The sequence below is a fragment of the Adelges cooleyi genome, unplaced genomic scaffold (genome assembly GCF_023614345.1).
Source record: "Adelges cooleyi isolate 19-005CV unplaced genomic scaffold, UGA_ACOO_1.1 ACOO_flye_CR_arks_rails_tigmint_CR_PRNA_21, whole genome shotgun sequence".
Lineage (NCBI taxonomy): Eukaryota > Metazoa > Arthropoda > Insecta > Hemiptera > Adelgidae > Adelges > Adelges cooleyi.
Window position 1 is genome coordinate 1,572,388 of NW_026095871.1, and position 25,038 is coordinate 1,597,425.

The window sequence follows — 25,038 nt, forward strand, 5'->3', positions numbered from 1 at the left end:
ATGGAAATTTTTACTGCCACATCCACTTGGAATTAAATCATTGTAGAGCAGGTGTTTGCCATTTTACCTACCTATAACATAATAGCTACATAAGGTAGGTACCTACCTAGTGCATTAATGATACTATTTGACATTGGCCTTCCAAAAGGAAAAAAAAACAACGTGCAAAACATCCGCAACCGTATCACTGTGTAAGCCTATTTTAATTTCTATGGTTATTTACCCGTGACCGTAATGATAAAATCAAAACAATAATAATATATTGTGCCACACCACGCATATTGCGACACAAGTATATTATTACCCGTGTGCAACATAAAATATACTCATACCAACTCTTAGCGTGATTGACTTTTCAATTTTCCATTTAAAAAACACTTTATAGTGCCCAAGGTTAAAAATTCAAAGTTACATTAGTTTTTATGTAATATGTATGCTCATCCGACAATATCACTATTGTGCACGTTACAAAGCTAGGCAAATTATTTATCATTCAATTCAATGCCCAGTAGCATCAATTAAACTGATATAGGTACATTTTTATTGAAATTAAAAACGCATCATTGTTAGTTAAATAAAAAAATAATCGAGTTGACAAAATATTAAAATTGTATTTTCATCCGAACGAATTTAAATAACAATTACAAAAGTATTTTAATTATTAACGCGATTAGTTTTTTACTTGAATACACGTGGAAACAATTATAAACCACCCTTGATTATTGAAAACTGTTTTTAGATATTTATTTCAATCGATTTTTGATGCATTAAAAATGATGTATTCCATATTTGCAATAACCGTTGTTTAAATAAACATTGCCCAGATCACATCAATATTTCTAATGTGCTCATTAATATTATTCATAGTCTCCTTTTAAATTACTCATATTATAACTATTGTAGTGTCAAATCTAAACTTCTTCAAACTTCAAAACTTTTATTAAGTCAATTGTTAAATTTTTTTTCTCCATAAAAATCCTGTTTAAAATCAAAATGAAAAACCGTGTTGTCCGCTTGTTATAAGCTACAACTGTAGTACAGAACTTGAATAACTATTGTGATTTGCATAAAAAATTATTGTCGCAGTGTTGCACACAATGGAAAACAAGATAATATGTTTACAAAGACAGAATTTTTATTACATTAAATGCAAAAACACTTGGTTTTCCTTTATACACATTTTTTCTATATGAGAATTTAACAATGTACAAAATACTAAATTGCAGCCTTGGATACCGTAGTTTTGGTTTTTACATTTTTTTTTTTAATTAAAAATATATCACAAAATAAAATAAAAAATGCAACATTCGAATATTATTTGATTAGACTGCATTTTTCATTCCTTACTCGTAGAACATATGTGTACATTTTTACATGAAAGTAGACACATACAAAACGCACATTACGTTGATGCGATCAATCCACAAAAGAAATTCATAATAAAAAAAAAAATGATATCACTTTTCCATTCATACAACTATGTATAATGAAGGAATATTAGTTTTTTTCTTTTTTATATAAATAACAAATATTATCTGTGTTAATGAAATTATAAAAAAAAAAAATATTTGTCAATTTGTCATAACAACCGTAATGTGTATCTATACATAAATAGACAACATATATAAATATATATATAAACTCGCATAAAGGAGTGTGTGTGTGTGTGTGCTGTATTCATATTTAGTTGCAGACTATTTAATAAAATATACATTTTCGTATCATTTATACTTTGAAAGCTGAATAATAATATTTGACAACTTTTAATAAATATAGTAATAATAATAATAATAATTATAATATAATAATAATAAAATAATAATAGGTAATAATGTAAAAAAAAAGTAATATAAATGTACATTATACAAAAAAAAAAAAAAAAAAATAATAATAAAGACAGGATAAAGAGTGTAGGATGGGTTGCTTGCGCAGAAGCAGCGGCGTGGTCACAAGGGCATACGCTGTGCGTACGGCTAACGTCCCGATTTTCCAATGCGAGTGTGTACTCATCACTCGTGGTTAGAGTACACGAGTACACGCTTACATGCGAAAATCGGGTACTGGATGCGTACAGCGTATGCACTTTCGAAATACGCCACCGCACAGAAGTACATATTATTATACATGTATATATATATAAAAACTCGTAATGTGCAGGGTTTCTCAAATCTGTACAAGAACAAATATTTTACATCGTAAAACAAAAAAATCAAAAATAAATAATTTTTGTTTTCAACATAATATGAAGCATAAAATAAAAAAAAAAAAATTTAATCTGTCAACGATAAACTTCTGTATTTAAACAAATAATATCGAATCAATTCACTTATTATTATTATATTAAAACTTTTTAGGTAAACCTTGTAATTATTTGTTTTAGGTCAGCCAATGTTAACAGCCTAAAATTACACACAGACTCTGATGTTAACAACTTTAAATTGTCGCATACTAAATATGATTTTTTTATTGATCGTTTTTTTTTTTGTTGTGCTAATTATATATGATCGTTAGTGAATTTTAACAAACGACATTCTAAATACATAATAAGACATATAAAATAACTTCCATTCGTAACGATTAAAAAATTTCAATTGCATGTTAACTGTAAACCAAATTTTCAACACACGTTCAATGCATCTCGGTTGATGTAATTACTTCTACACTATTTTCTCCGTCTTCAAATTCCTCATCGTTAATGTTAATATCTTTCAAATCGATCGGTACAGAAGCATCATAATCGTCATCGTTTCTAACAAATAGACAGATGTTATTTTCTCTGCACACAATGTACACAAGTGTTTCAACAAATACTTACGGTGGCACTATATCTGGTACGACTTGTAAAGGTTCGGTTACTAAAGTCGATATGGCCAAAGGATTGTCTGTAGCATTAGGTATTTCTACTTCGTCACCTTCATCTGAGGAACCTTCAATTTCTTGTGTGGTCAATGTCGGAGCCATGAAATCCTGAGACAAGACAACAATTTTTTTATGACACCGTGTTTGGTCATCAATTGGAAGTAATCACAATCAAACATAATATGATACTAATATAATTGATTGTAGAGTTTTTTCAACAGAAAATATTTAGAAGTTAATATGCGACAGTCTATGATACACACAAAATCAAGACCTCAATGAAATGTAAATGGTTCAAATTTTAGTCAATTAAAAAAAACTGTGAAACTTACATCAGCTGGGCAAAATTCAAAAGCTTTTTGTAGTACTTTTCGAGCACTAGTAGACCTTTCTAAAAAGAAGCTGTTTGTGTTTTCATTAGATTGTGGCGTCCAACTATTATAAGTGTTGTATTGGCCTCCAGTCAATGTTTTCTAAACAAGACAAATATATATATATATAAATCAATAATATTAATATTATATTTTATACGTAGTAAAAATATAAAAAAAGAAATTACTCTGTTGAGTTCTTCTTGTAACCAATCTACGGCTTCCATCCATTTGCGTTTGAGTTCAGGATGTTGGATCACGACTTTGTGTGCCACCGGAATCCTCATAAACAATCCCACCAACGCTTTAATACACTGATAGGACCGTCTTTGATATTGATTTTTATGGCGTAATATGGTGTCCAATACTCCTTCTCTTTCTTCTGAAATAAGACAAAATTCAGTTCCGTTAGAAGTCGCTTTAATAACTATACTGTCCCAAATTAGATAACTTGTTGTCGAACATGGTGGCTGTGGTTAACATGCCCTACATCGGTATAGTCACATTCCCACTCCTACGTCTAATCCTCTGATATGAAACTAACGTCATCTGGTCATTCACACACGGGAAGCGTTTCTCCACCAGTGCAATAACTAATCAACTTTGATGGCCTTACAACACCACAAAGTAGTTTTAATGCTTGGCCTTAACCAGATCTTTATCTTATTTGCTCCTCGATGCAGGGAATCCTAATTTATCAGGTTATACGTTTTTTTGACTTTCTACTATGAGATTTTTTCCAACTAAGAAGTATAGTTTCAGTTTCACTTAATACTAGCTTTGTTTGTTAAGGAATAAGGTACAAGAGTAAAAAAAAATAAAAATTTGTTAATATTTAATACGTACCATTTCCTGTCATAGCATTCTGAATGCGCAACATCTGCCACGAGTCTTCAATACTCAATATCACAAATAACAAATCTAAATAGAATTTCAATTCTTGACAATACGTGTACATTATGTGCCATAAAATTTCCGTTAACACCATACTGCTGCTCTGCGGGTTTTCCCAGCAGACAAATTGTAACAGTTTCATGCTCTCATCATTCATTTGCGAGTTGTCAATGAGTTTTTTTAAATAACTGTCAGCATAGAATTGTATTTTAAAAAAAAAGTTAAAAACAAAACAAATTATTTTCACACAATAGATGTTTACCATATGCGGCCAAAAATACAATCTTTAACTTGCTGAGGAACTTTTCTTAGGTAGGGTTGGCACTCAGCATATTGATTCGGTAGTACGGGGGTATTCTACAAACACAAATATAAAACATATAATTATATTTGTAAAAAATTAAAACTTAATACTCGTATAAAATTACTCACCGAAGTGGACGATAAACATTTTTCTGAACAATCACAACACCTGACTAGTACCGATATTACCGAATGAAGTTTGTTGAGTTCGTTGAACTGGTATTTTATGTTTGATCCGCCGGGGCCTTCGTCGATAGCTACGAGTATGAATATAGCGGGCACGTTGAGCTAAGAATGTTAAAAGTTGACATTGAAATATAATCAAATCAAATCGAATAACAATGGTTTCAATTAAACTATTACTCTGATAAGCTGTTGTTTTTCAGACATTCCCAAACTGCAATACATGTAAAAGAACGAGAAATAATGTGGCAAATGTCTGTTGGTGTGTTCGCCCACTTCTTTTTGTAATAAGCTCAATACACAGATGATCAAGTGATCGCTAAGCGATGCAGTAGTGTCCAAGAGAGAATCTAGTTTTAAAAAATATATAATTAATTATTTTAAATGTAAAAGTTTGTACGAAAAAATATAAATGACTAATTTAATTACTGGATGTGTTGGCCGGTATTAAAATAGGATCGTCTTGAAGAGAAAAATGAGCCAAGTATGCAATTAGTTTAATGAAGAATGACCGCACTTCTGAGCTCATACAATGTAGTAAATACTCAGCAAATCTAAAAATAAATAAACAACTTAGAGAACTGTCGAGTAACATCAATTGGGTGTATACTGTTATAATTGGCCCATTTGTAGGGTATACCCTGTGAAGTGACACAAATTATACCTATATATTTTATTATAGTTCAACAAAATCATTTTTTATTTATAGACATATTACAATTATTTAGTGTTTGTTAATTGTTAAATATACAATCCGTGTGTTCAAAAATTCATGCAGTATCCAATGTGTTTAAAATTTTATTTAGAAAAAAATTGGACATGCATGATCAACAATAATAAAAATATTTAAAAACATTTCAATAGTATATTGATTTTGTGTTAATTATATTGAAGGATTGGTCAATATGTTGAACAAATTAAAAATGATTGATTTTTATTTATGTGCAGTCAATTATATTGACAATTGTCATTATTATTATTAAACAGTGCCATCTACAAAATATAATTGACAGATCATCAAATAAAATTCAAACATTTATAATTTGTTCAATATATTGATCAATTCATCAATATTGTCAATAAACAATCAATATAATATATTGATCAATATTATTGATTGTGTGTGGTCATCGCTTAAAAGGGACAATAAGGAGTTTTTTATTTTTTTTTTAAATACATTTTAGATAATTATTCAAAACATACAAAACGCGCAAATAAAGTTTTTGTAAGACCTTTACGACTACACCACTGATTATTAATACTATTACACTCAGTGTTTACATACCTTTGAGGGTGATTGAAGAGTATGTTTCGAGCAAACCAAGCTCGGACCGATGCATATGTACGAATGTACGGCGCTATTAGATCATACCATTCTAAAGCGTTTCCTCTCAACGATTTTTTGGTATGTAAGCCAACGTAAAATAGAAATTTGCTAGCCAACTGTACAGTCAACAGCGATAATTCCTCTTGGTTGTCAACCTAATATTAAGCAAATAGTATTAAAGATAGAAACATTTTTTTTTTTTTTTTATTCACTTAGTTGCTTACTATTTGAGATTGTTGATCGTTAGGAGTTTGAGTTGAAGCATTGACTGTAGCAATGTTCCGTATAAATTTAAAATACTCTTCAGTATACTGACTACGTGTGTGCAAAAATCGTATATTCTGTTGCTGAACACTTCGTTTTATACTCATAGGCATTTTTATAGTGTTATTACTAGTACGACGATCACCTGATTTTAGTAAAAAAAATGTTTGTATTTATTTAAAAATAAAAATGAAAACTAATTTTTTTTTTTTAAATTACTCACCCATGCTGAGTGTTTTTAAACCATTGACTAGCGAATCTTTGCCAGAGTCTACTTTCGTGTAAAACAACATGTATGCATTCCACCATCGCTTTTGTCGTCTGTAACTCGTTCTTTTTAGAGCATGATCAAATACCTAAAAAAATAAAAAAGTATAATTTAATTGGAACCACTGAAAAAGTAGGTGGGAAAATAAATTACTTCGCCCATATAGTCGCCGCCGAAACATTGTGTTTTCATTTCTTCATCTTCATCCATTTTGCATTCCGTTACGTCTCCATCGTCAAACTTGTACCATTTAGACGAACCTTCTAAACTTCTGTAACAATAACAATAATTGTAATCAGATATAAATATTAAAAATGGCATAAAAATAGCGTCATTGTTTTACACTAATATTTTGTACAATTTTTACAATAATCTAAATAAATAATTGGTCAATATTTTATACAGTATTTTGATCAATTAAATTTCAAAAAACAGATTAGCAATACATATTATATATTAGTTACCGGTCTTGAATGTAGGAGTAGTAATGGCCGCCACTAGCTTGACCACTGTGTACAACTATACCGGTTAGTTGATACTTGGTAGTATGACTTTCATTTTGTGACTCGTTATAATCGCAGTCGATTATTTCACCTTCAATTTTGGCTAATCCGGAAACTACAATTTTAAATATAAATAAATATTTTTGGAAAATCATCATCATCGAAGGACAACAGCCTTACCTGTATAAGGTTCCATATCTAAATGACGAGGAAACTCAAAATAATCATTGAACTTTATGGCACATACTCTTTCGAAATCGTATTCGAACCTTTTAAGTTGAATAGCTAAAATGGGTGGTAACTTTTTTACACATAACCTCTTTACAGTAACGACCTAAAAGGAAATGGTTTAATGTTAAAAATCATCGTTTGAATTGTTGCCCATTTTAATTTCAATGTTGTTGTAAAAATATTTATATATTTTTTTCTTACCTTTTTATTACATTTATCACAGTGATAGGCATCAGCTCCTTCTAAAAGCTCACCTTTAACATACTGTTCGAGTGAATCTGTTAAATTCGAGTGGTTCCTTATGTCGACACTGATAACACTAAATGGTTCTTCTTTAGAATATCTAAAAAAACGTAGACAATTGAATAAGTAATTACATTTGATGTCATGTTGAGCAAAATCTAAATAACGAATAAAGTTAACTGAAAGCTATTCAAATAACAAATCAAACAACTTATTAGTAACTGACATTGGAATATAAAATGAAACATTTTAACAACATAGACTTATCAATATTATTCGTAAAAATATTTGAAAAACGAGTAAATATTACCTATGTGGGCAACCCTGACATATTTTCTGGTCTGAATAGGAACCTCCTAGTGTTTTGCTCATAATTTGATCCTGGGATAAAGCTTTCAAAGCTTCATCTAAACTTTCTATAAGGCTCATGAAGAACTCCACGGCATCTTGTTGTTCCCGTAGATTCACCGGTTCGCCTTGTAGCCTACAATGTACACATTTAAAATACCGTTTCTACTATTTGGGATTATAACATGCTCGTATACATACTTAAAATGTTTCCAAAGTCCTCTAGGAATGTAATACTGAACTTTGCTGAACGCCAAATGTCCGAATATGGCTTGCACTTGTTTTAATATGCCGACATTGTATTCTTTGCGGGACTGCTCGAATTTATTACGATCTTCGGTTACATCCATTTGAGTCTGTTAAAATATTATATGACATTTTATTTAAGATTTGGTTTTTCTATTGATTTGCCTCGTCAAAATCGTATATTAGCCTAATTTTTTAAAACTACAATTTTTTTTTTTTAGTTCACCTAATAAAACATGTTATGAGGAACACTCCGACTAATACATCGACACATGAAATCCTGTTACCCCATTTTTATTTGTTTCCCATGTTATTAAGACTATACCAAACTAAATTATTTTTTTCTCACCTCATTATCGTTTTTATCTTCGGCGTTAAAGTCTTCGTTGGAATCAATAGCAGCACCATGAGCCAAGAGAATACCCAATCGTATCGGGTGCACCATGTACAATTGTTGTAATACTGAATTCATATAACAAGTTGCGCCTGCGTTTTTTAATCCGACAAAACCACGAGCAGTTCTAGCACCCATCATCGGCAAATAGTCCCATTCGATCAAGGGTTCTTCACGTTCTAAAGATAAGAATACATTTTCAATATACAACATATTATATTATGTTGTTTTCTAAAGAGAAAAAATTTACCTGAATAAAAGTACTGAGTCAATGTTTCGACAGTCAATTTTAAATTTGCCACACAACCCACACAAAGGGATACGATAAGATCGAATGCCGCGTTGGTAGAGTTTGGAGATTTACACACAGGGGTCACTTCGATATCGGCGAATTCAATGGTTTGCTGTTTGGTCATGTCTTCCATTAGTTTAGATGCCGGAAAAATGAAATCTTCGAGCAATTTTTTTATCAACATAATACCGAGAGTGTTATTGGAACCTATGTCTTCACGCTTTTTTATGGGAATCATTTGGACTAGTTCTTTAGTAATGTTTAAGTGGCCTTCAAGAATCACTTCTTCCATTCCGGTCTCGCCGTCAGTTTTTATTTTCTCTCTAACGTCGTTCAACCACTTGATTTCATTACTTAGTAATTCTTCGAAATCTGGCACTGCAATTCTTTCATGACTAGCATAGTTTAGTAAATACGTTAGAACCTAAAGGGGGGAATCATGCCATCATTATTGCATATATTTTTTTTTTACAACAATAACAACGACTTACGTGAAAGTACTCATACGAGTTTTGAGCAAATTTCAGTACTGTGTCATTAAGGACAGAGAACATCAAAGAAACAGTCGATAACAGCGGTCCAGTGTTCCAGCTGAACTTCACTATTAATAAAAATTGTTCAGCTGCAGAACAGCGAACTTGCCTGGAAAAGAAAAATATAAATTATAAATATAAATAAGATTTAAAAAAAAAAACCAATTTAATAACTACCTATGGTTAGCTATAAGAATTAAATCGATTAAGAATGTTTGCCAGTCTTTTTTGTCCACCAACTGATTGAGATAATTTGGTTTTAAGAACAGACATAAAGTCAGCACTTCTAACGCTTCTTTACATACTATATAAAAAAAAAAAAAAAAAATTGTACATGGTTATGTTAAGTGGAAAACCATGTTTAAAAGCCATACCTAACATATCTTCCATCTCCAAAGATTTATCGTTCAAATGGTCGTGTAAATCGGCATTTTGTAACTTGTCGTCGATCAAATGCAGGTTGGCTCCAGCCATCGCCCAAGCGAGCTGTATCGTGTTCCAGATCATTTCCATCGTAGGCATAAACTTCGACAATGATTTGTTTATGGCCAACTGCAAAGCGTCCAGAGTTTCACAGCCATTGGCTATTTTGTCAATATTTTTACGTGCCAATTTCGACGTAATACTGCGTAGCATGTACTCGACGTTAGGATTGGGCACGAGACTAAACGCTTCCTTCATCAGAGCTAATGTATCGTCACACTGATCGAGAACTTCTATACCCTTATGAAGATTTCTATCGGTGCCTGAAGACACACCTATGACTAACCCAGGCGATTGACACAGCTGTGTTATTACTTGTCCCATAACGCACAAAATTAATCTGCATATCTTTAAAATTACTAAATAAATAGACCTGAGAAACAAAAAACATTTAGAGTTCAGTATATTCACTTATATTTTTTCATTGAGTACACTTTACAGTACAAACCTTTTGGTGGACTGATTGTTGGCTACAATCGATTTCTTTGACGTCAACATTTGAATTATTTCAGGCGCGTGATTGCTGTTTATGAAATTAGTTTGAAATTCTAAAGTTTTATCAGATATCGGATCGATAGCCGGTAAAAGCATTGAATATAGAACCTAAAAAAAAAAAAAAAAAATAAAATAAATTAAGAACATTGTATTATATTTTAAGTTTTGACTTATGACAAATTAATTTATGTAAAAACTTACTTCTAAGTTATAGAGATTTTGAGACGAAGAATTAGTGAAATATATACTACTGTCATCAGGTATACTTGAATTTGAATTTCCATCTATTGATTCTGGTTGATTTGAGAAAAATTTCTAAAAATAACCAAGTTTGTTAGATATATAACAGTAGATGAATATGCACAAAGCAAACCTGGGCATTTTTCGTTTAAATAAAATAAATTGTTAAAAGAGTACAAATTGAAAATTACTTTTGATTTGTTAATTGTTGAAAATAAATACTAAATCAAAGATACCTTAATTTTGTTCACAGTAGATTCGGCAGGCGGAATTAATTTTAAAATACACCTGGCCGCTTCTCTAAGCTGGTGGTTTTCAATTTCAATACCCTTGTCAGACACTTGAATAAAAAAACTGACATATTTGGGATTTTCAGAAATTATCTGTAAAACGAAATAATTATCAATAATGTGGTTGGGTTCGCACATCATTTGTGCTCTATAGAAACTATATTTTATTATGTGACTTACCACAGTGGGTAAACAATTTTCTGCATCCGAACTTAAACCGTAGTCGTATAGAGGTTGCGTATTTGTAATTGAACTATCAGAACTGCTATCTGGCGAACTAGCTAAATTTGTGTTGGCAGTTATAAGTCTTGCGTTGAGATACTGGAAGCAATATTTTTTTTAAGTTGTTAATAAAAGTTAATTTCAACATAAAAAAATAACAAAATTTAACTCTAAATATAAATTCGGGTATACACCTATAGCTTATAACTAGATGAGTGTTTCCTAGCTGTTCACTATTTCAAAGATTTTTTTCTTCAAGTTAATAAACTCTAAGTAAAAATAACAAAAATAGTTATTACAAATTTCATACTCTTTATTTTACTCTTATACGTGAGAGGTAGACCACATTCGATTGAAAGTTTTCCTAAGTGGTCTGTAGAAATTAAAAGGTTGGGAAACACTGATCTAGATGATACGTTTATATAATACAATTTTTTTATTTTATTTATTTATTTGTTATTCGGTTATTCTTGACAAAATTGTTTTTATTCACTATTTTGTTTCAAATTATTTGTCATTTATTATTGAATAAACAAGTTCTTTAATATATATTTAAGAAAATTTGTTTAAAATCAATTTTAAATTAATAAAATAATAAAAAAAACACAGATTATCTATTATTTACTGAACTACAAAAATTGTATTCCAGAATAAAAAATATATATTACCAATTTATCGCGGAACGGTAACTCTCCAAGGAGTTTGTTGTCATCCAACGTAGTAGTTAGATCAACACTACTCCCCGGGAATATGTCCAGCTTGATATTCAATGCACCTGTTATTGTCGTGATTGTTCCGCTATTCCTTAATCTTTTTAATAACTGCCGTCTTACACACGATACATTATCATTGCTATGCATACCGATTTCATGGTCGTCCACCAGTGATCGATTGGCATTTGTCAAACGCACAACCACAGTGATGTGTTTTCCACGACTAGCTCTGTGCAAATATAAATTAAAACAATTATAATATTATTTCGATATACATATAAATAAATATAAGAAAAGTTAAACAACAAAATAACAAACCGATGGAGAGGTAATAAGTTTCGATCTCCGTTAAAAGAAGCGTCACATTCACCTAAATACTCATATAACACTTTCATGACCCTGATCATTTTTGTAGCTTCGATGTTCCGTTCAATTATATCATCTTTGGTCATCGATGCTTTAGAAAGTATGCTGACGGTGTCAAAATGTGCCCGAAGTCTTTCTAAACATTCAGCCACAAACGTTTGATGAAACTCTAATGGGTTTGCTTGGAGTCGAGGAGCCAGATTGGTATTAACTTCTTTTAGCAAATCAATCGCATGGGCTGCAATTTCTTCACTACAATTTGTTACTACCTTCCATAAATAATCCACTCCAATCAAATCTATGTTTTCCATCTGATAGCTACGTTTCTTTTTGAGCAACTTTCCTTCTTTCACGTTGACGGCCTTAAAAAATCGTTCAAAACACCTAGAAACAATAAAACACACATAAACGGTAACTAATAAAAGTTAAATGGACATTTTTTTTTTAAATCTTATTTTATTACTTTATGCCATTTTCTGTTAACAATGTTGGATCGAGTTGCAACAGATTATTAACAAAAAATTTAGTGTTTATCGAAGGGTCGATATCCGGCTCTTCACCCATCAACTTGGAAAACCAACGGAAGCATGCTTCGCGATCTGCAAGAAACACTGCTTTTTCGGCCAACGATAACCAAACCAAATGTGCTTGTTCGGCACACAACCAAAGGTTTCCATCCTGACGATTATAAACAGAAGGAATTAGCAAAAAATTAAAAGAGTTTACTTTGTTAACAATGTTGAACTGTACCTTTAAACAGAACTTTAAGAAGTATAGCCTTTCTTGAACTTGTTGCAAGTGACAATAACGACCGTCGGGGTAATATTTAGCTGGATCCAAATTTGGGTTTTCTAAAATTTTACGATTACAACATTTACAAGATATAAAAATATAAATATTCTACGATTTTACCTAGTGCATATTGTCTAACATCATCCATATATTTGGACAGGTTATCTGTGACTAAAGAAACAATAGTGTGTTGAGTCTGAAGTCTTGTGATTATTTCTTGCCTGTAAAATAAGAATACACAGAAATCAATAAAAAAATCCATAATTTCTAACTGGCTAGAAGTTAATACATCAAACTTATTTTAGGATAAATAAAAAATTGGCAGTTTTGTCAATGGTTTAACTAAAAAAATGAAAATAAAGTGAAATTTAACAACACTGAAACTATTGGCTACACTATACTTAGGGGGGACCTGACTTCAAAAGCTTAAAAAAAGTTAATTATTTAATTTTTGAAATTTTAACTCAAGTTTATAGTTATACATGTAAAATTATTTTTTGATAAATAACTGTTTTTTACAAAGTTGTAGGTATATTATAGATATTGCTACGTGAACGATTTCATTAATTTATTGCAAATAGTGTGTAACATTAAATTTTGATTAAAAAATTATTTTTATTTATCTTAAGTTTTGAAAATGTAAAAAATTGAACATGTACATGATTTTAATGAGGGAAAAATGGCTTTTATTTTAGTTTATTTAATGCAGGTTTTCACTCTTTCAGAAAACACCAGAAGCAAATTGATTGATCGAATAGTTTTTTCTTTATCATTCACGCAATTTTGAAAAATATGATTCCAAAAAAAAAGGAGAAGTTCTTTTGTGTAACTCCGTAAATACTCAGAAATATGATTTCAAACTCAATAAATAACTTCAATAGATCTAGAATCCGAATATAAAATTGTTTTTTTCACTCACCGATATAATGTATGAGTGTGAGCTTGATGGCCTCCGACTGGCGTTGAATCGTAGAGCATACATATGTCTCTCATATGTTTCAACACTGGAAGTACCCACGAGCTGTTACTCTTGAGTTCATCGACACACTTGTCGAGCCATGCCGTTTTTTGTGCATCTCGGTCCTATGTATAAATATAAACATTTTAGTAAATTGTGCAGAAAATAAAAAACAGTGTGATTTATTATTACTTGAGAGCAGCTATAATCTAATATCTTGACATGGGCAGATAAGGCTTGGTCAATGATTTCTGTCGATACATCTTCTCCATGAGCCAAGTTCCAAAACAGCATCAAAACCTTACACAAGTACAAAATATTAGAATTAAAAAAATATATATATACATATATTATGTGTAAATGTCAAAGAAAAATTACTTTATGAGCCATTACACCATCCTTATCGTCTTCCGCCAATCGTCTAATTAGTTCTAACAATTTCTCTCTCTGTTTCTTGTTAGCATTAGTCCAATTTGCCTAAACATTTAATAGCAAAATTAAAATATTTAAGCAGCTAATTGACTTAGTTTTGGACAATATTATTACATGAAAACATTCGAATAAATGATCGAGCTGTTCAGGCGAGAAATCCCAAGCAAGTTTTGCCAATAGGTCATGAACGTTTTTTACGATGGCATCGTGTTTACCAGATTGGGCGGCCCACAAAGCGTCCAAGTCATTTAATGACAACGCTTGTTCTTTTATTACAAATCGTATAATTTTTTCTAATTTTTCGACATATTGTGGTTGATGAAGGGAATCTCGCAAAACTATTTCAAGCACATTATTTTCTTTAATCCATCTCTATAAAAAAGTTTACAGATAAAATAACATACAAAAACTTCATTGCAACCTATTTTGTAACTTACGGCCATCCTTTCTGGAGTTAAATATTCTTCATCGTGATCAATGTGCCGATGAGGCGTATAAGTAACGTTGGTAATTACTTTGTTCACTTCGTTTAACGCATTCATTTTACCGTTAAACGATGAAATTTGCAATAAACTAAAAAATAAATATATATATATGAATAATATTAAATAAAATCACAAACAGGTATTATAAAAAAATATAATACCGTAATATCATTTTTAGCCTAAATATTTCTAAATGTTTAATCAAATCGTCCTGCTTTGGTACTTTGACAGCTAGCTGTTTACAAGCTTTGATAATGGAAGAAATGGCATCGTTTTTCCCTTCATTTTTTGTTTCTTTTTTAAGCTCATCATCAGTTAACACGTCCAGAACGCTAGGTATTTTTTCCTAAAAAATAAAATCAACAATGGTCAAGTAACAAAATTAACATATCCCAAAAGAAATATCGTACTTACCACGATGGGCATTAAGTAATTGATCATTGTGGGTTCAGTCAAAAGTTCTGAACAACATCCAAATGGTCGTATAAGTCCAGAAATAATTGGAATAGTAAGCGTTTCGTTGGATTCAAATCGTTTTGTCAACTTCTGAAAGCCACCTAAAATTCCAAACCTAAACAAATTTTAATTTTATTTTAGTAGGTTTAAAAATTATTTAAAACCATAATAAGCCACTCACTTATTTAATAGATCCACAAGCCAGCCTCTAGGAGCTCTGGAATCTGGTGGTGGTCTAGCAAATAATTCAAAGTCGTCTGAGAAAATTTCTGTTGGTGCGTAATCAGAATGTCTACCACAGTTGAACAAATGGAATCTACAAATAAATTATAGAGAAATTAAACGAAATAATTGTCAAAAAGTTATTATTAAAAAAAAAAATTAAGGTACATACTTATTTAAAGGATTAAACAACATTCCGAGCATATCAATGTATGGAAAGTTATCGTCGTCAAGTTTGAGCACCAAAAGTTCTACTAGTTTCATGCAGTTGTTCATAATGCACTGTTGAATGTTTACTTTCCAACTATTCACTGCGTCATCGGTCAATATCCGAGTAAACGATAATACCATAGCATCGCGAAAAAACTTTTGACATCCCTCATGATTGATGTCCAATCCTCTTTTACTAAATTCTATCGATACATTCAATAACGTTAATAATTCTTGTTCCGGCAACACGGGCACAATCCACCGTTGACTGTGGATTTTCTCTTCTAGGTTGACTAGTTTCATAACTGGGAACACAAGATCTTCTTCTTCTTCTTCTTCTTCATCTTCCTCCTCTTCGTTGACTTCATCTTTATTTTCTACATCACTTTTGTTATTATCGTCTACCTCGTTGGGTGCTTGTTCTGGTATTTGATGCGTCTCAACCGCCTGGGGTGGCAGAACATTAATGTTGGACAGCACATTGTGAATTTGTGTGTGCGGCTGTGAAACATTCTGCGCAATACGAGTGATAATTAAAAATCATGTACATAGTGTTATTTGCAAACAGTAGGTGAAAATAATTATAGTAGTTACTTGAACATTTGTTTGATTATCGGCCGAATCTAATCCGACGGTTTGTCCACGAGTCGCAATAGTCATCCTGCAATGTTTTCATAATGTCGTCAGTTATCAATTTAAAACGAATTGCGATATTTGACGGACAAACGGGAACGGCTCTGCGACAATCATTTATTATGAAACGCAATCGCCAGCCAAACAAACGGGAGACTATCGGAATTTTCGAGTTCTGATGGATAAAATTAGACGACAAAGACCGATCGCCGTGCGGCTTATCACTCGAAAATTTCGAATGTGTCATCAAATTGCGTCGTCAATCGTCTTTTCGAAAAAAACTAAGGGTGGTTTCATGGTGAGAAAGTTAAGAAAAACTAATGGGGTACATATCGGAGGGGTGGACGACCGGTACGACAACCTTAGCACACGGGGGCGACTATTATTACAACATATCGTCATACTCACGGGATGGCAAAAATTCTGCACAAGTCTGGCGACTATATACATGCACGGGCCACTGCCGGCGTCTTCCCGTGTGTTTACGAATCGTTGCGGACGCCGTTCGAAAACGGCAAGACAATTTGACTAATATAATAATAACAATAATAATAATACGATCCGGCGTGTAACATTTAACAAAAAAAAAAAATAATAATAAAATAAAAACGATAGTGTGCGGCAAACTCCGGTACGATAAAAAAAAAAAAAAAAAAAACCGATATTTTTGTTATATTTAAAATAGTATTATATACACACGACAATAATAATAATCAAGTTAAATTAACATCCTACCGATATAAATAATATTAATAGTAAATTAATGCGAAATGTCCGGTGATTATACTATACGTACGGACAGTGTTAATGAAATAATAATATTATTATTAATTTTATTTAATATATATATATATATATGTATTATACACGGTAATACGGTGTAGTAAAAGTAGCGATCGAAAGAGACAAATCGACGTAAAATATATTTTTTTTTCTTTTTCACTCGTTTTCGTACAAATAAATAATAAAATTTAACTATAGATAATTGCGTACAGTTGAATTTGGCGAACGAATTTCGATATTTTGTAAAATAAAAATTGTATCTTGCATGGAGCGAGCGAGACAGATATGGAGGGGGCGCGAGCGAGACGGAGATACGGACGACGACGTGATGGTTAAGGGATGGAGGAGGGTGGGAGGGCGGGCGGAGTGAACAGAAGATAGAAAATCAAACACAAAAACAACTCCGCCGCACAGCTGATTGGCCCAAAGACCTTGGAGACGCGCCGCCGTGAGCGGTGCGTGTGATAAAAATGTATTGGCCACTAGACACTATTCGGCATCGAAATATCATCTATTATCAAATATTTCATAATGTTTCTCGCTATGACAAAAAAAAATGAATTTACTACGCAAATATCCGTTTTTTTTTTTTTCTACAAAAATAACAACTGACCCAACTATTATCATTTACCGACGACGCGACGTCGTGACTTGAAGAAAAAACTCGCATGGTATACGTCCGCGCCGCCGCCTCCGCACCACAAACCAAAGACCTTGTAAACGCCCAATTATGATTATTGGCGTGTTTGTACGCGTGATAACAGGGTATCGATAAAAATGAGAAAAAAAAATCAAATAGGTACGATTTCGTTACGGCCCAAAGTCGTTTCGTGACTACTAATTAGTAATTTATATTTTCTTATGTCGGCTTTTTGTTCGTTATTCTAGTTTAAACGTTACTATTATAATTATTGATAATTGGATACATGATCCCAATGGTCGCTACAGACTTGGATAGTTAGAACAAAATGTTCGTTTGCCGGCGCCAGTAAGTTTAGTGTTTATTAAAGTCCAAAGTAAGTTATGTAAACATTTGACTAGCGAAGACCATGAACTTGACCGTATAGGCGTTTACAATATGTTTACCCGAAATAATATTATGATAACAAGATAGGATTTCCTTAGTTGGCCCCTGAATATGACGTACTTGAATGAATATGTTTATTTTGTTTCGATTATATTTTAACATTTACATGTCAGTTGTATTTATACATGCCCCATGGTATTGAATTAGTGGTCTATGTCGTAACGGCAACATACAATTAATTATTGTGGGCGGATTATTTTATTTTTTTAATAAAGTTTTTTATATATTAAAGATATGTAAATAAATTAAATGCGTATAAAGAAATAGAACAAATTTTAATTTACCAGATTCCCTTTTTTGTTATTTTTATTATGTCATCCAGTAGTTTTTTTTTACACTGATTACAAATCTGAAGTCAGAAATCGGCAGACTCCTTTAGTTCAAAATTTATAGCTACTTTAACTTTGAAATTGTTCTCTTATATAACAGTAGGCCGCAAGCTTGGCGTGCAATAGCAGAGGGCGGAAGACGGTCGGTGGCCATTGCACCATGCAGCTGCTGTCGCTGATGCGAATCGCAATTGAAAAACATAGTATTCTATTTCCAATTTGTTTATCTCATGGGAAATTTTATTTATTATTTTCATATTATACTGAACACAATTTTTTTATTCTGTATTCTTAGGCAATACTCAATACTGCTCTAATGCTCTACTGCTAATATATTATTCATAAATGTAGTACATATTAATACAAATTCTGAACAATAGGATTTTTCTTACATTGTTTTTATTGTTGAATAAAAATTATTCGTAAGTTTGAACTGTATGACCTTGTAAGTTAACACACATCAATCATTGTTATTTAAATATGTAATAATATGTGTGTTCACCCAACAACAATGGTTTCATTTGAATTCCATTTTTTTGTTTAATATTTTACAACTGAATCAACAAAAAATTAAAATTGGTAGAAATAAGTGATTTAAATAACTAGTTGTATTGCTCTGATAGTAAACAATTTAATTTGTATTTCAATTTTGATCATTGGGGTTATTTGTTGGCTTTGTGTTTTTGGTAATTTTTTTTTTATCAGATCTCCATAGTATAAAAATAAATAAATTAACAATTAGAACTGTTAATTATAATGTTAGATGTTCTAGATAATGACTGTAGAATATTTTACGGAAATATAGGGTTTTGTAACTGATTCCGGAACAAATACCAGGATTAAAAATAAAGTTCCGTGTTCCAGAATTAATGGTTTTGAAAGTTCCGCTCCTTTATTAATTTTAGAACAAGCAGAGGAACGAAACTTTTAAATGTATTTGTACTGGAACAAATAGAAGAACGGATATTTTTAAGAATTAAATCGAAAAACCCTGCTCAAACGTTTTTGAAATAAAATAAATAACATCTTAGTTACATACATTGACTGCTTCTACTCACACAAACCCGGCTTACTTGGAGGGAGGGGGCGCTCAACATTCACTTATGTGGAAAAAGACATGTATATAGTATGTACCCATACAGTCATTGGCGCTTAACCTATCTGAACTCTGCCCATTTCAACTCCTCTATAGTATGTGGGAAACTAGTTAATACAATTATCAGCTTTATTTTGCAATTGTTATAATTGTATTCTAAAATAAAATAAAAAAATGTTTAACCTTGGGCATAAACGAGTTAATTGTACTCATAGAAAATGTATAGAGAAAATAAAGAAGAGTTAATAAAACAATTCTAGTTCCCATACCTGCGTATGCCGTCATAGTAGGTATGTTTTCATTTTTTTTTTTATTCAAAAATGTATACACAGCTTGTACGGATTGTACTACATTCACAATATACGTGCTCATCGCTAGTCATTAAAGTATTTGTACGGACATAACTAAACTGGTAAAAAAAAAAAATCTTTTCTAAGTTTGGCTATTGAGTTTTAATTATATTATAATATTGATGATTTACTTTATTGCGCGTGTGTTATATATGTGTGATTGTATGTTTCTTAGGTAAAAATCACTCTGCCTACCGTAGTCCAATTTCAATGTTTCCGTCTAATGGTGTTTGCTGTGGTTTTGTTGTATGTCTTTCTGGCTGGGGGTGCAGCAAAATTTCAAGACACTAAACTCAACTCGGGAGACCTGACCCCGATCACCTACGATTATCTTCTGTGTCGACTTTGTGGCGGAGACGTATCTCCGATCATATCTCTCTCGTCCATAGAATGTCCGGCTTCACTAAAAACTCGTGTAATTCCCCTGTTCGGACTAAAGGAGGTCAAGGTCCATACTGTAAAAAATGCGGTGCAATTAACGTTTGATGTCATTATTCTAACAAAGGCGTACTGCACTGGTGGAACTGACGATGTAAGTAAACCCAAATTATATGGACAAACTAAGTATATCAAGGAGATTGGATTCCTCTCTATGTCCTTCTAACGTGCAATATAGAAATGTAGACGTGACTTTTGTTACTCTGAATTATTTCAAAGGGACAACTTTACCACTTTTTTGATCTTGTACTTAAAATTGTAAAGGATTCTAAAAAAAAAAAAAATATATTTTAACTAAGAATTACACTTAAACAAAAAAAAGAAAGTGATAAGGTCGTTCCAAAAAGAAATTCAAATCTGTTTTCAGATTCCTTATCCTATTAGGAAGTCGATTGGTACATTGGAACAAAAATAGAATATTAATTCCTATATTGTATGTTTGATGGACATAAATTAGAATTACATACTTTAAATCCCTTTAAAATGAATAAACAACTACTTGTAGCACATGGACAATCGCTATGCATCACCGATTGTCCACTATAGGGACGTATTTCCAAAAATGAGCAAAAAAAAAAAATGCTCTGAGTAATACTAATAAATTCCTAAAAGACTTAACAAAGATAAAATATAACACTATGTTCTGTTGTTAGATAACAATAGAATTTAATTATATTACAATAGAGTGATCCTTTTTTTTGGGGTTAGTGTAATTTCAACGGTTACATAGTTGACCCCTCACTAATTGGTTCAAAATTGTTAAAAAAAAAATAAAATAGGCCACCAAATATTTTAGGTCTTAGTAGAACATTTAAAAAATTGTTTTTGAGCATTTTTTCATAAAACGTTGATGTAAACAGAAAAAAGTTAATTCACTATATATTTTACACAATTTAAAAAAAATTATCGCATTCAAAATTTTAAAAATGTACTTTTTTTTGTAAAAATTTAAAGTTATTTTTATAAAATATAATGTTTAATGATATACTAATTTATAAGTAGATTTGTCAGGAAACATTGTGGATTAGTTTATTCTTTTGTTCACATTATTAATTTACGAAAAACAAAATTTTTGAGACACTGATTTCAATGCACTTAATTTGTTGATACCTTCTGTCAGGCAAAATTAAGTGGCTGGCGGCACGTGTTAAGTGTTAACGCCAAACTTAAGACCTGAAAATTTGGTGGTTTTGCATCAATGTTAAAAACATCTGTACAATATTTTACATTTTCTTTTATACAGTACTATAATGATATGAATGATTTTAAGAAACTCTGAACAAAGTGAGTCTAAAAGGGAAAATACCCATTAATAAAAAAATTTCTTAAAAGTTATAATATACAAAAGTGTACAGAGACAAGTATGAGAATGAGCAAACGTATTAATATCTTTTTAATGTAATAATAATTCAAATTAATTTATGTAAATAAGTTTTTGACCGACAATATTATTACGTTTAAAATTAAAAAAAAAATCTTTTACTTGGTACAGAAAGTGTATTTATTTGACATGAGCAATGAAAAATGTGTGATTTTATTTTCCTAGTAATACCAATGTGTTACAGTGCTATTATTTAGTAACTTGGCTCGGATATTTGTTTGTTTAAAAATACCTACATAGTAAATACGTATGCATTTACACTTGCATGTTTTCATTTACTCTTACAATATACTCTCTAGAGTGAAATCATTTTTTAAAAACAATTTCTCAGTTGTAAAGATTACCAATGTTACGTTTGAGAATTTGTTACCGGTTTTTTGTATAATCAAATAAATAACTTCTCAAATTCTGCTCTTCTCTTTACTGTTGGAGTTTATTTGAGAATTTCCCTTAACAATTAACATTCCTTTTTAGCGGTTTTTCTCCATCAAACAATCTTCCTAAATCGGTTTATTATTTCTTATCAATAAGTCTTCTCGTATCAGTTGTTTCTAGCTCATCAGTAGATTCTTTCTTATCATCAGATCATCTTTTTCAATAAATCCTTTTTTTATCAGACGATCCTTTTTCTATCCTCCCTTATCAGCTGAACATCTTGACGACTGTCTTTTCAGTCGATCCATTTTGTTTTCAATCAGCTTCTTTAACTACAATGTTAGTCATTTTACGTACAACTTTAATTTTTGACATTTTTAAAAAAAAAATTATCAATACTAGAGGAGGTCACCCCCATGTTGCTTCTATTAAATTCGCTATTGATTGTAGTAATATATTATATATACCTTTACCAATTTTATATCCGTGGTTGTAGATGAATTTGATCAAAAATCAAACTAGCCTGATTGGCTAGACCCTAGTAGACTTTTTTGGTTTTCTATAAAAAAAAAAAAACCATTAAAAATGTATGTAAAAAAAAGCCTATCAGGATAATGTACGCCTAGCTCGGTGGTAAATGGTTTACAGCAAAATGTCTTGCTGGTGCTTGCAGTGAGAGTATATTTGATAAATTACATTAGTATTTAGCACTGACGTCCCGAAATCCATTACCTATGTACCCTGTTAACTATTAAGAGTTAGCAAATTAGTATGACTGTACACGTAACGCGTTAAAATGTATAGGGAACAGTTTAAAATTGTTCTCTACACGAATAGAGAGAGGCATTACGTTTAATTCTATTAAATGACTTTGATTAATCCCTTAAAAGGAATACAATAATGTTTCAGAAGTGAATAAATATTTTGTTGTACGTGCTTGAGGGTGTATCTAATTATTCTGTTAAGCTCATCAGTCGATGAAAAACAACATTAAGTCAATGAGCCATTAGGGTGTGTTCTCAATTCGTAATTTACTAAATACATAATGAAGAAATAATTGGTCGCCAATCAGTCTGTTGTTGCTAATATACAATTGATCACCTGCTTAAACAATTGACTCTTAATTTGAATTTTGTTTTCTTAATCCTTTTCCAGAAACAATATTAATTTGTTTACATTTTATTGTACTCAAAACTGTGTTGTAATGTATTGTACAAATTATTTATTTCAGTGGCAGACTGAAAACTCGTGGTTTCCAGGTTACGCATACAAATCGTGTGTGTGTTTTCATTGTGGACGACAAATTGGATGGTAATAATTTCACATTCATCATAATTACTTAAAGTTAAAATTATCGAGACAAAGTATATTATATATATATATTTTGTACTATTGCGCAGTACCGTAAATAAAATAATACATTATTTAATTATTATCTGATTTAGACAAAATAATATTTTGGTATTAATAAAAATGAAAATTTGTTTTTAATAGTAACCAGTCTTGTTTTTTTTTTTTAGGATTTTTGAGCCTTTACATTCGGCTAATAGTGGGAAAATATATCCTTCCCTATTAGGGTTTTATGCAGTTATTGTTCCGAGTGTTGTCAGCGAAATATGTAAGTTCTTAAAAATGAAGATTATCATATTTTGCATATTTGTTTAAAATTAACTATATTATGTCAGTATGTTTCTTTTTAAAAATTATGGATTATTTTTTCGATTTGTAGATGCTGACTCATTGATTGTGGTTCCAAAACATTTTGACGCATCGGTTGACGTATTCTAGACTGAACATGGCGTCCCCAAAAGAAGAGGATGACTCCAATAGTAGATACGAAATAGAATTTAAGGATGGAATAACCTCGATAAAAAACTCGCAATCATTCACAGATGAACCATTATCGCCCGACCAAGAAAAAGAGTTATTGAGACTCGAAGAAATGTTTGCCTTTCGGTATACAGACAAAGATGACGATTATATGGCTACGGTAAATTTTGGCATTCCTGATCCGCCTTTTATTACTTCGTACAGACCATTTTGGAAACGCAAATACAATGATAGATCAGAAAGCGGTAAAAGACAATGGGACGATCGTTCTGATCAGAGAAGGGACAACTCATATAATCGGCACCAACGATCGTATGACAATAAACGGCCTAGGGATAATTACAATTATCACTATAGGAGATGAAAAATTAAAACGATTTGATATCTATTTCTCTTTGGGTTTTTTTTTTAAATGTTCTATGATGAATATTTATTTAATTTATAAATATTACTAAGTTTTTGTATCTTATTGTTTAATATTCGGCAAGTATTTTTTTTTTTTTTTAATAAAATAATAGGACATTAATATTATGTTTTGTTTTTTAATATGAGCATGCTTATATGGTATTCGAGTGCCTTATAAATTATAATTTAATTATAAAGATTATGTATTATGCGTATCGTCAATTAAAATTTAAAAAAACAACGTTTTGGTGAAATAAAAATCATTTTTAAGCGTAATTGTTTTATTTAAATGGAAATATAATAATTCATTAAATAATTTTACATTTTTACCAAAACAAATTATTGTTAGTTTTTCATTTATTCTAATTACTGCCTGACCTTAAAATACATCTATTAAAAAATCCAAATAAAATTATGATGGGCTTATGTCGTCTCATTAATGTGTATCTATTTTCATAAATTTTTTTCAGGATTTTAAATTAATAGCATTTTGATTTATTAAACTAAAAATAAATTATAACATTGGCATGTGGCCTGGAAAATAAATTATTTATATTTTCTAATCATGATGTATATTTTTCATTTTTACATGTTATATGGCATATAAGCTAACTTTTTCTTTATTTCTTAAATGCCTTAAATCTTTTTTTTATTGACAGCCAGTCGCCAATTATAATTAATAAAAAAAAAAGTTTATTTTATTTTCAA

The 25,038-nt window shown here is 30.9% G+C and overlaps 2 protein-coding genes across 4 annotated transcripts; one reads left to right on the forward strand and one right to left on the reverse strand.

Moving 5' to 3' along the window:
• Positions 1-1,166: 1,166 nt before the first annotated feature.
• Positions 1,167-16,853, reverse strand: LOC126834101 (probable ubiquitin carboxyl-terminal hydrolase FAF-X). Its single transcript, XM_050565788.1, has 43 exons — positions 16,665-16,853; positions 16,218-16,284; positions 15,586-16,136; positions 15,373-15,507; positions 15,150-15,306; positions 14,897-15,081; positions 14,688-14,823; positions 14,365-14,622; positions 14,197-14,295; positions 14,011-14,118; positions 13,780-13,943; positions 12,981-13,081; positions 12,819-12,919; positions 12,532-12,746; positions 12,021-12,452; positions 11,658-11,931; positions 10,948-11,088; positions 10,714-10,860; positions 10,439-10,552; positions 10,191-10,345; positions 9,634-10,115; positions 9,437-9,563; positions 9,218-9,368; positions 8,685-9,150; positions 8,390-8,613; positions 7,996-8,150; positions 7,757-7,930; positions 7,405-7,546; positions 7,153-7,306; positions 6,934-7,087; positions 6,623-6,740; positions 6,425-6,557; positions 6,162-6,346; positions 5,896-6,092; positions 5,040-5,164; positions 4,791-4,960; positions 4,557-4,715; positions 4,387-4,481; positions 4,077-4,312; positions 3,419-3,612; positions 3,192-3,332; positions 2,816-2,967; positions 1,167-2,749 (listed from the first exon to the last, which is right to left on the reverse strand). The coding sequence occupies exons 2-43, from the start codon at positions 16,281-16,283 to the stop codon at positions 2,629-2,631; spliced, it is 7,794 nt and encodes a 2,597-aa protein (XP_050421745.1). The 5' UTR covers position 16,284; positions 16,665-16,853; the 3' UTR covers positions 1,167-2,628.
• Positions 16,854-17,815: 962 nt separating this feature from the next.
• On the forward strand, positions 17,816-24,539 carry LOC126834116 (uncharacterized). 3 transcript variants are annotated; one of them, XM_050565816.1, is made up of 5 exons: positions 17,816-18,055; positions 20,077-20,433; positions 23,327-23,406; positions 23,616-23,713; positions 23,825-24,538. In XM_050565816.1, exons 2-5 carry the CDS (start codon positions 20,125-20,127, stop codon positions 23,881-23,883), a joined length of 546 nt encoding a protein of 181 aa, XP_050421773.1. In that variant the 5' UTR covers positions 17,816-18,055; positions 20,077-20,124; the 3' UTR covers positions 23,884-24,538. The 3 variants fall into 3 exon arrangements, with proteins under 3 accessions (XP_050421773.1, XP_050421772.1, XP_050421774.1); XM_050565815.1 differs by having other exon boundaries at positions 17,817-18,027; positions 23,825-24,536; XM_050565817.1 differs by lacking the exon at positions 17,816-18,055 and adding an exon at positions 19,841-19,963 and having other exon boundaries at positions 23,825-24,539.
• Positions 24,540-25,038: the final 499 nt, after the last annotated feature.

Bases quoted from the DNA above. Each gene is read 5' to 3' on its own strand.
- LOC126834101 (XM_050565788.1), bottom strand. From the start codon at position 16,283: ATGACTATTGCGACTCGTGGACAAACCGTCGGATTAGATTCGGCCGAT. The intron at 8,151-8,389 runs GTGAGAAAAAAA...ATATTTTAACAG, and splicing joins AAGATAAAAACGATAATGAG to ACTCAAATGGATGTAACCGA. The intron at 2,968-3,191 runs GTAAGTTTCACA...GTCTTGTCTCAG, and splicing joins TTGAATTTTGCCCAGCTGAT to GATTTCATGGCTCCGACATT.
- LOC126834116 (XM_050565816.1), top strand. From the start codon at position 20,125: ATGGTGTTTGCTGTGGTTTTGTTGTATGTCTTTCTGGCTGGGGGTGCA. The intron at 20,434-23,326 runs GTAAGTAAACCC...TATTTATTTCAG, and splicing joins GCACTGGTGGAACTGACGAT to TGGCAGACTGAAAACTCGTG. The intron at 23,714-23,824 runs GTAAGTTCTTAA...TTCGATTTGTAG, and splicing joins GAGTGTTGTCAGCGAAATAT to ATGCTGACTCATTGATTGTG.